This window comes from Plectropomus leopardus, chromosome 22 (assembly GCF_026936395.1).
Source record: "Plectropomus leopardus strain MGB_pleo_1.0 chromosome 22, ASM2693639v1, whole genome shotgun sequence".
In the NCBI taxonomy this organism is placed as follows: domain Eukaryota; kingdom Metazoa; phylum Chordata; class Actinopteri; order Perciformes; family Serranidae; genus Plectropomus; species Plectropomus leopardus.
The window spans coordinates 5,000,180-5,013,768 of NC_142197.1; the positions used below are offsets into that span (position 1 = coordinate 5,000,180).

The 13,589-nt window shown below is 35.1% G+C and overlaps 1 protein-coding gene across 3 annotated transcripts; it reads right to left on the reverse strand.

The window, feature by feature from the left end:
• Nucleotides 1-2,462: 2,462 nt before the first annotated feature.
• On the reverse strand, nucleotides 2,463-12,787 carry dmtf1 (cyclin D binding myb-like transcription factor 1). 3 transcript variants are annotated; one of them, XM_088072692.1, is made up of 17 exons: nucleotides 12,658-12,787; nucleotides 11,069-11,184; nucleotides 10,148-10,243; nucleotides 9,870-9,955; nucleotides 9,111-9,228; nucleotides 8,485-8,561; nucleotides 8,227-8,384; nucleotides 8,099-8,131; nucleotides 7,606-7,715; nucleotides 6,891-7,119; nucleotides 6,616-6,767; nucleotides 5,737-5,922; nucleotides 5,490-5,572; nucleotides 4,829-5,017; nucleotides 4,507-4,722; nucleotides 3,911-4,016; nucleotides 2,463-2,845 (listed from the first exon to the last, which is right to left on the reverse strand). In XM_088072692.1, exons 2-17 carry the CDS (start codon nucleotides 11,175-11,177, stop codon nucleotides 2,811-2,813), a joined length of 1,983 nt encoding a protein of 660 aa, XP_087928818.1. In that variant the 5' UTR covers nucleotides 11,178-11,184; nucleotides 12,658-12,787; the 3' UTR covers nucleotides 2,463-2,810. The 3 variants fall into 3 exon arrangements, with proteins under 3 accessions (XP_087928818.1, XP_087928819.1, XP_087928817.1); XM_088072693.1 differs by having other exon boundaries at nucleotides 5,490-5,566; nucleotides 11,069-11,187; nucleotides 12,658-12,784; XM_088072691.1 differs by having other exon boundaries at nucleotides 11,069-11,187; nucleotides 12,658-12,784.
• Nucleotides 12,788-13,589: the final 802 nt, after the last annotated feature.

Here is a 13,589-nt window from a genome sequence, read left to right on the forward strand (position 1 = left end):
TCAACATGTTTTGATGCGACTTTAAATTATGAGAACTTATAAAGTCCAAATTATAAGATAAGATAAAAATATTGCATTTTAGTATATGACAGTTGAGATCAGTCCAGCCAAGTTAACAGGTTTCTGCTTTTTATGAGATAAAAAAAAGGTTAAAAGTTTCTTTTTTTTAATCAAATTAAATCAATCTGTTAAACTGGCAGCATTGACTTGTTGAGTTTTTTTTTATGCTTAATTAAGACTTACCAAGTAATGTTTAATGTTTATGTTTCCCTATCCAAAAAAATATGAAATATTGGATTCAATAAATAATAAGAAGTTATAATAAATCAGACTTAGTAGCCTATTTCATCATTGTGAATCAAAATGTCATACTTTAAAATCTTTTATCTCATAATTACTCATCTCATTACTTATTACTTTTCATCACCTAGTTTTGACCTGAAAAATTAAAAAGTCATTTATGAGACGATGGATCATAATTTACATTTTAAGTCAAAACAGACACTTAGTCATAATTTAAAAATATTAAACAATATTTAACTGAAAACAACAAACAAACAAAAATAATATTGTTATTGTCCGTTTTTTGTTTTGTTTGCCTTTTTTGGCACTCCTAAGCCTCCGTAGATCCCTGACTGACGGCTTGATACAGATCGGAAAGATGGCGGCTTACTTCGTGTCATTATTTCTGGAGAAACCGGTTCAATTAGCTGCATTTTTGAGATTTTCTTTTCGAGACAGCGATTTAAAAGAAATACGATATTTTAAAGCGGCATTTTCCACCTGAACTGCGCGAAAAACGCAGCGTTTGTGCTGCGGGAGGCGGAGGAACACAGCGACAGGTAAATGCACACACACCTGAGGATGTTTGGTGTGTTTGTTAGACAAAAAATGAACGTTAACGGATAATTAATCATCGAAATAACTGCCGAATAATTTTATGTTGACCAACTTATCGATACAGGTCTTATATTTAACTTCCCCTCCATCCGCTGCAAAACAGAAAATAATTTAACTTTTTACTTTATGTATTTTTTTTAATGCACGGAGATTTTTACTGGTAATGCAGTTTATTTAGAGTGTGTTATAATAGTTAAATAATTTAACATTTATTCCACCACTGCAGCACTGTCCGTTGTGGTTTTTAACTCATTTGTTCTCAGTCAGACTGTTCTTTATTTGGTGTGTGTTGTTTTTGTTTTTTGTTTCTGTGTTTTTTTAGTCGGTCTAAAACTGATCAGAACTGTCTTTCTGATGGTAATTATTTAAACAAATAAAAACAAACTAATTCAGATTTATTTATTTCTACACAAGTTCCTCCTGATGTGAAAAAATGAAGATATTTCACCTGTACGCCCTCGTGGTTTGGTAAGTATTACATTTATTTCTGTTGTTATTTTTACTCCGTTGACTTTTTTTACAGAAACTGTGTGTTAAATTTGACGAATCAGTTTTTTTCTCCAGTAAATCTTTACAGCAACACTTTTTATATCGGATCATCAGCTACTTAATGGTGATAATAATTTGATATTGAGATAAATAAGACAACGCTGCCTCTCTGTGTTTTAATGAAGAACTGCACTTTTAAACAGCCGCAGATTCAAATGAATTTCAGGTGTCCTGTATTGATAAAGTGGCAGCTTATCGGAGAAGCTGATCAAATGATTAAGAAGATGAAGAGGTGTTCATTTTACAGAAAACATCAGGTTTTATGTTGAGCTCGTGCGAACTCACAAGATTTATGAGGTTTGATCCATTAATATTAGGGATGCACTTATGACGTCATACCGGTTATTTCGATATTAGCATTTTTGGCCGATAAATACAACCGATAATAATAAGCATGAATTGCTTTGATTTCGCCCGTTTTGCCCATGGTGTCACTCCTCCAGTATCCTACTACACACACCGGTGTCTCCGCCGCTGTCTCTGCCGCTGTCTCCAAATGTCCAAACAGAATATTTTTTTTCAGCATTATTTTTGTACAATTCAAGTTGACATAAGAAGATAAGACGGGAAAAAAACTAAAAATGAAATTGATTTTGCGCTTTAAAAATGACTTTTTTTTTCTTTTTTTTTTACAAAAATGTGACTTCCCAGCATTTTGTCTTTTTTGTCTATTTTTTTTAATGAAAATGCACAAATTTAATTAATCTGTACTCACCACATCTCAGACTTTCATACCCTCAGGTAATGAAAAACAAATAAAAAGAAATTATCGGTTATCTGCATCTTATCCGCCACGAGAAGCTGGAAATTATCGGTTTATCCATATTGGTTGAAATAATCATTATCGTGCATCACTAATAAATGTGAACTATTCATGTTGTAATATACGTATTCTTTTATTACTAAATTGCAAAATGTTCATTAATGTTCTATTAATGTCTTTTTTTCCACCACATGACCTGGTTATCATTAAAACTTAAAAAAATTAACAGTTAAAAAGGGGAATCATCCAGTTTGTTTTACACGTTTATTTCACTTTTGTTTAAATACATTATTACATATGAACACACGGTTTTTAAAGGGTCAGTTCACGGAGTCCGTTAGTCTTTAGAGCGTGATTGTTGCTGCAGGACGTCAGCTGCTGGCTGGACACGTGAAACGCAGCGTTCACATTTCACCCAGGGGGTCGTACAAAGTTTAAAATTCATTCATACAGATTCAAAACTTCACTTTATTTACAGTTTTTAATGTTCACATGTTGATGTTAAATAGCAGACGGGAGCTGCCTCTGTTGTTCTGTGCAGCAGCTTCGACAGGAAAGATCCTCCTGCTGTTCTTCTTTGTCGGGATGGACGTCGAGCTCAGTCGGAGCCTTCCTGGTTCTCCAGGATCGGATCTGAGAATTTAAAAAAAAAAAATAGTTGTAAAACTTCACTCAGCTGATTTCTGATGAATGTAGAAAATAACATCAGTAGTGCTGAATATTTTTAAATAATATTATTATAATAGGCTCTTTAAACAAACAAAACACCTACCTTTTTAGCTTGGCTCTTAATTGAACTTTATTTGTTTGTTTATTACTTATATATTTTAGTCTCGTTTACAGTTTTACTACTTTCTTTATCATTTTATTATTTTTACATATTTATTCATTTTACATTCTGTTTTTTTCCTAAATTTACCTCTTTTTTCTTTTTTTTTTCTTTACAGTTTACGTATTTTACCAATTACTCATCTACTTATTTATTTATTTATTTTTATTGCTATTATTAACCCTTTCGAACCTGGATTGATATACCTTTGGTGCTGTGTTCAGCCACCTTTACAATCATTTCAGCCGTCAAAATCTGAGCAAACGGGTTTGATTTCTATTGAAAACATAAGAATTAACTTGGCAAGAACTGTTTCTGCAAATTGCAAGAAACTAGTAGATTTTGAAAATTATTTTCAATGAAGCTAGAAAAAAAGTCAAAAAAAATATATTTCTAATTATCATAATTATATATTAAAAATTATTTTTTAGATTTATTGTTATTTTTCAAGCACTTTCTTTCAAGTCAATTCCTTGTTCCGTTTTTGTTTTTTAACTTTCATTCTTTTTCTTTTTGTTTTTTGTGATTGTTTTCAAGTAGTTTTCTTGTACTTTTGCAAATTATTTGCTGAGTTTTGGGTCATTTCTTCAAGTTGCTCATTGCCTTTTATGGAAGTTTTTGAAAGACATCAAACCAATTAGCTCATATCTCAAAGGGTTAAAAACCAAACACTCCTAAATACCATTTTAGGCCTGAGTTATGGGAGCAGACCAGCTTTGTGTACTGTGCTGTTATTGGCAGCTGCTGCCACTTATAATGGTCTGTGATTTTGCAGATGTATTTTATTGCATTGTTAAATTTTGTGTGTGTGTGTGTGTGTGTGTGTGTGTGTGTGTGTGTGTGTATGTGTGTGTATGTGTGTGTGTTACCTGTCAGTGTGCTGCTGATGTTGGGAGGAGACACAATCAGCACGGTGCTGCCAGCTGGTATCCCAGGATGCACTACAGGAGCCTCGACAGACGGTGAACTCAGCTCCTGACACACACACACACACACACACACACACACACACACACACATATACACACAGTTTGTTCGTCAGTGTCATTATTACACTCAGCAGCCACTTAATTAGGTACACCTTGGGTTGCAAAATTCTGGAAATATTTAAGTTGGAACCTTTCCATATGATAATTCTGCATTTTTCGTTTTTTTTTTCTCAATGAATCCAACAATTGTTTTTTTGATTAATCCATTAATCTAATAACTAATTTATCGATTTTTCTAAAGAATGTTTTTTATTACACAATTAATTTACCCCCAAATAATTAACTTTTTTAAGAAAGAAAAAAATCTATAAATGCAGAGCTTTCTAAATTAAAAAAATGTATTTTGCAGCTGTAGTATGTAAGAAACTGAAAATAAATATATATAAAAGTTATGTACTAATAACAAAAAAATATACTAAATAAATTAAAATTAATATTAATCATTTGTAACAATTTTTTACAGGGGAAAAAAAAACCTTGTCCGTGTCAGTGAAGCCGTCTGTCATTGGCTCTTGAGTTTCCGTGACGACGCTCTCTGATCCCTCCAGGAGACTCGTGGCATCGAGGCGTTCGTCTTGGCTCCGCCCCTCTGCCTCCACAACCAGCTGTGATTGGCTGAGAGGATCTGATGAGGTGGAGTCAGAGGTGACGGTCTGGATGATGACGCCGTCGCTCGAGCAGAGGCCGTCCGTCTGAAGAGGTAAACACACACACACACACACACACACACACACACTCACTGTGAGGTGTACAGTGAAGATGGTGCAGGACTGAAAACACACCGTCTCAAACACTGACCGACAGGCTGTGAAGGATGATGTGTTCATGCGATGAGGGGGAGGAGCCCGTCGTCAGGGTAACCGTGCTGTTATTGGCTAAGCTGAGCGGAAGGCCCTGACTGGTGGAGAGGCTGAGCGGAAGGCCCTGATTGGACGTCGTCTGGAGGTAGTAGGTCCCCGGGGTGCCGGTGGGCTGCAGGTGGAACGACTGAGAAAAAAAATTAGTTAGTTCATCAAAGTTTAGGTGGGTGTGAAAGTGCAATTTTTTTCCCTTTACCATTTTTGCTGTTTTTTTTTTAATTTAAAAATTGGTTATTTTTTCTTTTACACTTTTTTCTTTTTAACATTTTTTTTCTTTTAAAAATTTAGGTATTTTTTATATTTTTTAAAATTTTTGACAATTTTCTTTTTCTCTAAATATTTTTGACAATTTTCTTTTTCTCTAAATATTTTTGCAGATTTTTTTTATCTTTTAAAATTTTTGGTTATTTTTCCAGGCAGGGGGTCTATTGGGATTGACTCTGTTTTGAAGCCGGCCTAAAGAGGCCATTGGACTGCAGTTTTTGGAGCGTCCACACTGGCTTCATCTCTCAGCCTCGTTGCCGCGTGATTCGACAGACAGTATATTTCTACACTGTTTTGTATTATCCATTTAAAAAAATACTGCGCGTTCTGCTTACGGGGAGGATCTCGAAGGTCTGCAGGGCTCCTGTGTTCAAAGTGATGGTTTCACTGTCGCTGGCTGCTGCTGAAGAATCTGAAGCTTCAGAAAAACACAAAGTCAACAGTCTGACACACACAGGGTGAAAAAGGTCAAAGGTCAGTCAGTCAAACACAGCTGGAGTCTTTGTCGGTATAAACATCTGTATCATCAGCATAGAATGACATTTCACTGTTAAACCTCTGCAGTAGTACACCGAGTCTCACCCAGGTGTGTGATCTGCAGCGGGATCTGTACGGGAATCTGCAGCGCCGCCACAGAGCTGGGGGCGGGACTTCCGCTGCTCTCCTCCAACCGGGTGAGTCGGATCTGGATCGAGGAGGACGACGGACTGCCTGGTCCGGATGCCGTCTGCGAGGACGCCATGAGCTCCTGGAGACCCTTCAGGAGGACTGAGGACACACAAACACACAGGTCAGTGTGTGAACGGATTTCTGTAGTTTATTATAATAATATAGATTTTTTCATTTTATTTTATATTATGTTATTAATTTACTTTTTATTTATTTTTATTTTTTAATTAATTTTTTTTTCAAACTTGTAAAAAAGAAAATCAAGAATTGATCACACAAACAAGCAGACAAACAAAAAAATGAATATACAGAAAATTAAAATGGTCAAACATATGATGAGTTGGTTCACATATTCGAAAAAGAGACGAAGTACAAACTTAATTAATTCCACCCCTTCTTCATAAGTCATTGAATTATAATTACTTCAGCTTCAGCTTACTACAGCTTCCTTATTAATATAAAACAATACTGTAATTGAAGAAATATATATGCATACAAACACATATCTACAACATAATAATACAAATAAAAATAGTAAAATAATAATTATTATTATTATTATAGTTATCAATGATAATAATGATAATAATGATAATAATAATAATAATAATAATAATAATAATAATAATAATAATAATAATAATAATATTATGATAGACACTAAAAAAGACAGTTACATAAAAAACATCTGTCAGGTTAATTAAACGATTGAAACAAAAGTTAAATCAGAGCTGTACAATACAAACAAATTATTGGCTTAAATTTTAAAAACACGACTGTGCGTGTGCGTACCGTTGAAGGGGATGTCCTTGTGATTGGCTACTTGTCTCTTGATGCTCCACCACTTGGATCGCAGCCACTGAGGCGACCGGACGCTGCTCCACCCGCCTGCAAGATCCTCCCACCTGATCTCATTCTCATCCTCCACCTCCAGCTCCGATATCCTGAAACACCACAGATGACTCTTCAGTAAAGTACGGAGCAAATGTGGTGCAGTAAAAAGAACAATATTTACCATAAGGTGGAAATCTTTAATTTGTACTTGAGTAAATGCAGGTATTTAGTACCTGCGTATGAGGTTGAGGTCGTCCTCCTTCATCCACTCCGTTCCTCCGCTGTGTTTCCAGTTCAGGTAGTTCAACCATTTCGACCGACACTGTTTCTCTGAGCGCGTTCGAACCTGATCGGCCACCGTCGCCCAGGAAACGCCCCCTGTGACCGCCGACCCCGGCGACACGCCCGCCATCTCGTACACGACCTCAGCGAGACGTCGCTCCTCCTCCTCACTCCATTTACCTGTTTTTAAATAACATTTCACAGTATACGTATACACAGTATATGAAAAATAAATTCAGGAAAGGCTGTCTACACGTATAGAGGTATTTCTGAAAACTGAGTCCCAGTTAAAGCATTAATGAAGCGCTTTTAAGGAGATTTAAAAATATTGAGATATTTATCGTGTATCGAGATATCGCCTAAAAATACCACAATATAATTTCAGCCCATATCGCCCCGCCCTGGTAGACGAGGCCTAAAATGTATTAACACTAATTGATTAATGGACTTATGGCTTCAGCTGGACCTGTTTTAACTCTTGGGAGTTTAATTTAGAACAAAACATTTGATTTTATATTTTTTTCAAATGTTATGTCTGCAGAAATCCAAATTTGTGAAGTAACTAAAGCTGTCAGATAAATATGGTAGAGTAGAAGTAAAAAGTACCATGAGAGGACTTGAGAACAAGTACCTCAGGTGTGTATTTGAGGACAAAGTGCTGTGTACCTGTGTTGCAGGTGTCCTTCATCAGTCGGCAGCGGTCTTTGACAGACGAGGCGCTGCGACCCAGAGCCGCTCCGATGGTCGCCCAGTCGTTCCCGTGTTTCTCCCTCAGCCTGAACGCAACCGCAGGTAACATAAAGATAATTTTATCTATATTACACCTCCCAAGAAATAGTTCAAAATGCTTCACAACAGCAAAAATAAAAAGAGAATCCAATAAAATAACAGCAAAACAAAAAATCAAAAGTAAGAACAAAGTGAAAATAAAGTTTATGATAAGGAGTTTAGACTTATTATTATTATTAGACATAAAAAGCAACACCTTTAAAAGTAAAACTGCATTTAAAAGAGCTGCTTTTAAAAGAAATTTAAGAGAGGTCAGAGATGTAGTTTGCATAAACTCCAGACAAATATTTAAAAAACATCAACAATATAAATGTAAGTTTAAAACAAGAAAGAAAAACATGATATTTTGATGTTAAAAATGTTTACTTACGCTTTTAGCTTCTCTATTTCATCAGGAGTATACCTTCAGGAAATTTAAAAAAGAACAAATTATTATTAAATAAAAGACAAATCTGAAGTTGAGATGTGTTTTCCGCCATCTTTTCCTCGTAAACTCACTTGCCGACGTGGTTTCGGTTGTCGTACATGCGTAGAACTCGTCTGTAGACGGCAAACAGCGGACGGTTTAACCCCAAAGCTACGGAGCGGTAAAAGTCCTTCCTCTCCTCTTTGGACATTTCAAAAATGATCTCGGCTGGATCGTCAATGCCTCGACCCTGAAACACACACACACACACACACACACACACACACACACAGTCAGACCAAATATGCATAACATGTACGAGACCCAAATAAAGACAGGAAGAAACGTACCTTCACATATCGATCGATGTTGCTCATCAGAATGTCGATCTCCTCTTTCGACCACATGCCCTGTTTCCACTTATGACCTGAAGTGAAGAAATAATCAAAATATTACGTTACAGGGAGTTTAATTCACTCGTTTGCTGTTTTTAGGTAGGTGTTTTTGTGTCTTAAGTGACTACTGGGAACAACCATTTTTGAGATCGGTCCACAAATTTGAATTAATTGATAAAATTAATTGATCGCCCAGCCTGAAGATAAGAGTACAGGCTGGAAAATACCAAAATAACCATTTAAAAATAAAGTTACGTGACCCAGCAGTTACCAGCACACAGTCATTTAAATCAATCATGAAAATAAGAAAGTGTGATGAAACCACTGTTTTCCATAATAATGACAGAAAAAGTAAAAGAAATTTTTTTTGCTTTAATGTGTAAACCGAAGTCACGTTTAGTTTCCTGATTTTTAAATCTTAACTACAAAGAGATTTATAGGAATTTACTGTAATAAAAATACGAACAAAACGTGTTTTTTGTTTTCATTATCTGCAGGTCGTCTCTTTAGTCTCCATGAGGCCTCGACGTCCTCCACCTGTGTGTGTGTGTGTGTGTGTGTGTGTGCGTGTGTGTGTGTACCTTTGTTTGCCAGTGTGTCTTTGTCTTCTTTGGTCGTGAACCAGGCCTGACTGACCGGAGACACCTCTGTCTTCTGACTGGGTGAGAGGGAGTCCTCGTCCTCGTCCTCGTGCAGAATCTACACACAAAAAGCATTTTTTTAAACCACGACAATCAAATCTTTGTGAAATTTCAGGACTGTAAGTCTATAAACTACAAGAAGTACTGAAACAGATTTTTTTAAATTGTATTTTTAGGACAATTGTCAGAAAATTTTATAAAAGTTGTATAAAAAATGTATTTACCGAAAATGCAAAATAATCCCTAAATTAGCAAAAAATAATAATAATAATCACACAAAAAACAAGTAAAGTTTTAAAAGATTACCTGAAAAAATAAATAAAAAATCAAATAAAAAATCAAATAATAATAATAGCAATAAAGTTTTCTGGACATTTTTCTCTAGATTTTTTTAAAATACATTTTCTAAATTTGGTAATCAATGCAATTCAATTCTGGAGACATTTTTTGCCAAGTTGCTCATTGCCTTTTGCCTCATGTTTTCAAGAGAAATCAATTTGCTAAACACTGAAAATACTTGTTAAGGGCGTCTTCACTCAGCACAAAAAAAAGGTCGATCCAAGTTTCAAAGGGTTAAAAATCAGCGCATGAAAAAGGAAAAAATAGCAAATAAGAGTAACTCTTTAAATAAACACTCAAATAAGGTCTTGTTTTTATTTAGGATGCAGAAAAAGAAGGAGAAAAGTGCTGTATCTGCACCTGAATCTGAGCGACGCCCTCCTCGGAGAGATCGCCGTCTGCTGTGGCCGTCATCGTCACCTCGAAGCCTTCATCGCTCTCCGACACTGACGAGAAGAGAGAGGACACATCATCACAGCTGCAAGGTACGACTTTAACCACAGCCCTCATGATTATAGCGAAACAGGACTTTTGGATTTGCTCACTGATCCAGAGTGAAGTTTGAGAGTTAAAGTGAGGACAGGAAACGTGTTCTCGACGTAACGTCGCCTCAGAAATATGAAAAGTGTGCGACTCACTTGGTAAAGTGACGACAGAGAACTGAGGCGCGTCTGAATCTTCCTGTTCTCCTGTAGAGAGACGCAGCTTCTTCTGGAGGGGCTCCGAGTCCTCGTCTGCATCCACACACACACACACACACACACACACACACACACACACAATAACGTTATGATTTCGTTTTCAATTTATCAGCAGGTAACGTTTTAAAGATGAATCAATTCATAAAATGTGAGAAAATAAGGAAAAATTAAGTTTCTCACTATCAAATTTTTCTTCTATCCGATTTAACAAAGGATGCAGGTTTATTTCCCCAATTTCTGCTTTTTCCGCATCAGTTTATAATGTAAATTTTCAGATTTTTTTTTATAAAAACCCTCTACTTTCATGTTTTTATTGAAGAGGACAAATGTTCTAAATATTTTGGGGATCACGACCAAAATGTACACCTATAAATGTATACATATGTTTCTGTAACATCATTTTAACTATAGAATTATAAAAATAAAATGTGTAGTTTTCTGTATTTATTTATTTTTTTTATTTTGTAATAACCTCCCCCTTTTTAAAACTAATTTTCAGGTCGTTTTCTTATCACCTTTCACTAATTTTCTGCAATTTGTGGGACATTTCTCACCCGCGTCCCGTCCAAAATCTCCACCTATGACCAAAACATCTTAAAATATTTCATTTTGTCCGACCAACATTTCAGAAACTCAAAGATTTTCAGTTTATCTTCACAAAACATGAAGAAAATTCCTGCAATTGAGAAGCTGGGATATTTTTGTGTTTCAGAAATTGACTTAAAATGATCTATGATCACTGAAGTTGCACAGCCCTTCATAAAACTATCAATCGTGTTTGAGTAGTTTGACGATAGATTGACTTTTATTTGTTAAAAAGACCAAAAAGAAAATGTGCGTGTGTGTTTGTTGACCCACCGTTGGGAGGACAGTGCAGGATGATGCTTCCATCGCTGTCCTGAGTCAGCGTGACCGACTTGACGTTTTCTAACGCGGCGGCGTCCTCGTCCTCTGCTGCTGAACTCATCGCTCACCTGCTGACAAATAAAATTAAACCCTCAGACTCTTTTCAGTGTCATAGGAAGAGAAGCATGTTTAGTTCTCAACAGCGGTCAGTGAATGTCCTTTTGTTAAATATTCATTTAAGAGGCCAAAATGTTTTCTAAACTGTACGTTACACCTCTGAAAGCTGAGCAAAGTGGCTTGATTTTTTTTTAAAACACAAGTTACAAGTTACAATAAATTGCCTGAAATTGGGCAAAAAAAGAAAATACAAATGTAAAAAAAATAAAAACAAACAAACAAACACATTAAAAAAAACAATAAATAAATATTATCCGTTGGCTTGATTTTTTTGAGAAACATTAAAATAGGGTGAGGGGGAACTTAACATAAAATGACCCAAACATTTGCAAGAAATTAATTAAGAATTACAAGAAAATAACCCTGAAATTAGTTGAAATAAAATGAAATAAATAAATAAATAGAAAGAAAAGAACAAAACAATTGTATTATATAAAAAAAATGAATAAATAATAAACTTAAATATTTTTTTTGTAACCTTATTTTAACAATATAATTATAATAATTACACATCTTTTTTATTTATTTTTTGTTCATTGATGATTTTCTCTCTTTTTAATTGAGATTTTATGTCATTCTCTTGTCATCTTTCCTTATTTTTCTGCTTTTTTATTGAAATTAAACCAATTTACACTCTTCAAAGGATTAAATGCTTGTGAAAGGCATCTGAACACAGCACAAGAAAACCAGGTTTTAGAGGGTTAACTCGGGTGAGAAGTGATCCATAAATAAACAAAAAAAAATCAATATATTGATCTCAAAGTGCCCGCTACCGCCCCCCACTGTGTGCCAGAGAAACGGGATCTTGCAGCTGCGCAGCACAGCCAGTAGATTTTGGCTAAAATGTGTCCAAAAAAGTTGTGCTTGTTGGACATAATGTGCGCCGAATTGCAGTCCCGGTCGCTTTTAATATATTTTACATAATTAAAAATAAATAGTATATGTAATCTTTGGCAATCAGCAAGACGAACTAGAAATGGTGTATTTTTTATATTGACTTTGGCGTAAGGTCCCATGTATCGCTATTTGAAACGCTGCCGAAAACACGGCATTTTAGCGCAGAGATGGAAGCGAGACTTTACGTGATGTAGACATTTGAAATTAAATTATTATAGTTTAAATACACAAAAGCAGCCACGTGGTTCAGTTTATTAATGTTTACAGACAGACAGACTTTATAATGCTACCGGTGGAGCTCTGATGCTAACCGTTAGCATCCACCAAGCTCCGCAGCTAAATGAAAGACGAAAATTCTCCGGCGCCATGTTTTTAGTCGACAAGGTGAAGCTTATGGCGTCTGTGCGCTTTGACGGAGTTTTTGGCTCTTTAATCTCAGTTTTTTCTGACTTTGAGGTGTCAGCGCGCGCCCCGCGGCTCCGACTACCGAACAGAAAGTGAATTTTACTTTTGATTTGGTTACTTACTTCCTGTTTTTGGTCCGGGGACTTGTGAGTTACCAGGATGAAGGTAAGTGCCAGGATGAGGACCGGCCGTCCGAGGGCCGGAGGGGTTGCCAGATTAGCGGATAATCCGTAAAACTGCAGGGTTGTATGTATCGACTGTGCATCTTACACATATATTTTTATGTACAGTGTATGGTTGTATGTGTTTGTAAAAAATACAAAATGAAAATAATTTGTATTTACTAGGTGATTTAATGAGGATTTTGTTTTTTACTCATGCAGTAATATTTTATTTGTACATGAGGGGGCTGACATTTACACAGACTGTATGTTTTCTCATTTTTATTATAATTTTATCAAATACAGAATGCAAAGATGTGCTAACAGTTTAATTGATTGTCATTTAACATTTATTTTGAGAAGCAATTAATTATCTCAGGTATTTTTTATTATCAGCAAAAATTCCTAATAGTATATAGTTGTTATGTGGTTTCATGTAGTTTATATAGTAAGAAAATTCAATATAAATAAAAATGGAGGTGGGTCAATTATTTTTCATTAACTGATGGAGAAGGGGTGGGATTTAATAAGTTTGTACTTTTTTCTGCTCCTTTTCAGATATGTTTGTATCAATATGTAAAATAAAATTTAAAAAATTAAATAAAATTCATTTCAGTTCAATAAAACTCAACTGGGTGCAGATTCTCAATTGTGATTTTCTTTTTTTCCTGTATTTTATGTCACTGTAAAGTGAAAATGTCTATATGTAGGTTTTTACATTGTTTGTTTAACCAAACAAACTTTTTTCACTTTAAATCACTCAATAAATCAAACAATTAAACAAGGACATAATCTGCAGATTAACTGATAATTAAAATAATGGTTAGTATAAATCAATTTTTTTTTTTAATATTAAACCATTAGTACCTGCTAAACAGAATAAAACTTTAAAA

Coding starts and splice junctions, on each gene's coding strand:
- dmtf1 (XM_088072692.1), bottom strand. CDS start 11,177: ATGAGTTCAGCAGCAGAGGACGAGGACGCCGCCGCGTTAGAAAACGTC. Junction 9,229..9,869: donor AGGGCGTCGCTCAGATTCAG/GTGCAGATACAG, acceptor TTTTGTGTGTAG/ATTCTGCACGAGGACGAGGA. Junction 5,018..5,489: donor AGACCTTCGAGATCCTCCCC/GTAAGCAGAACG, acceptor TTTTTTTCTCAG/TCGTTCCACCTGCAGCCCAC.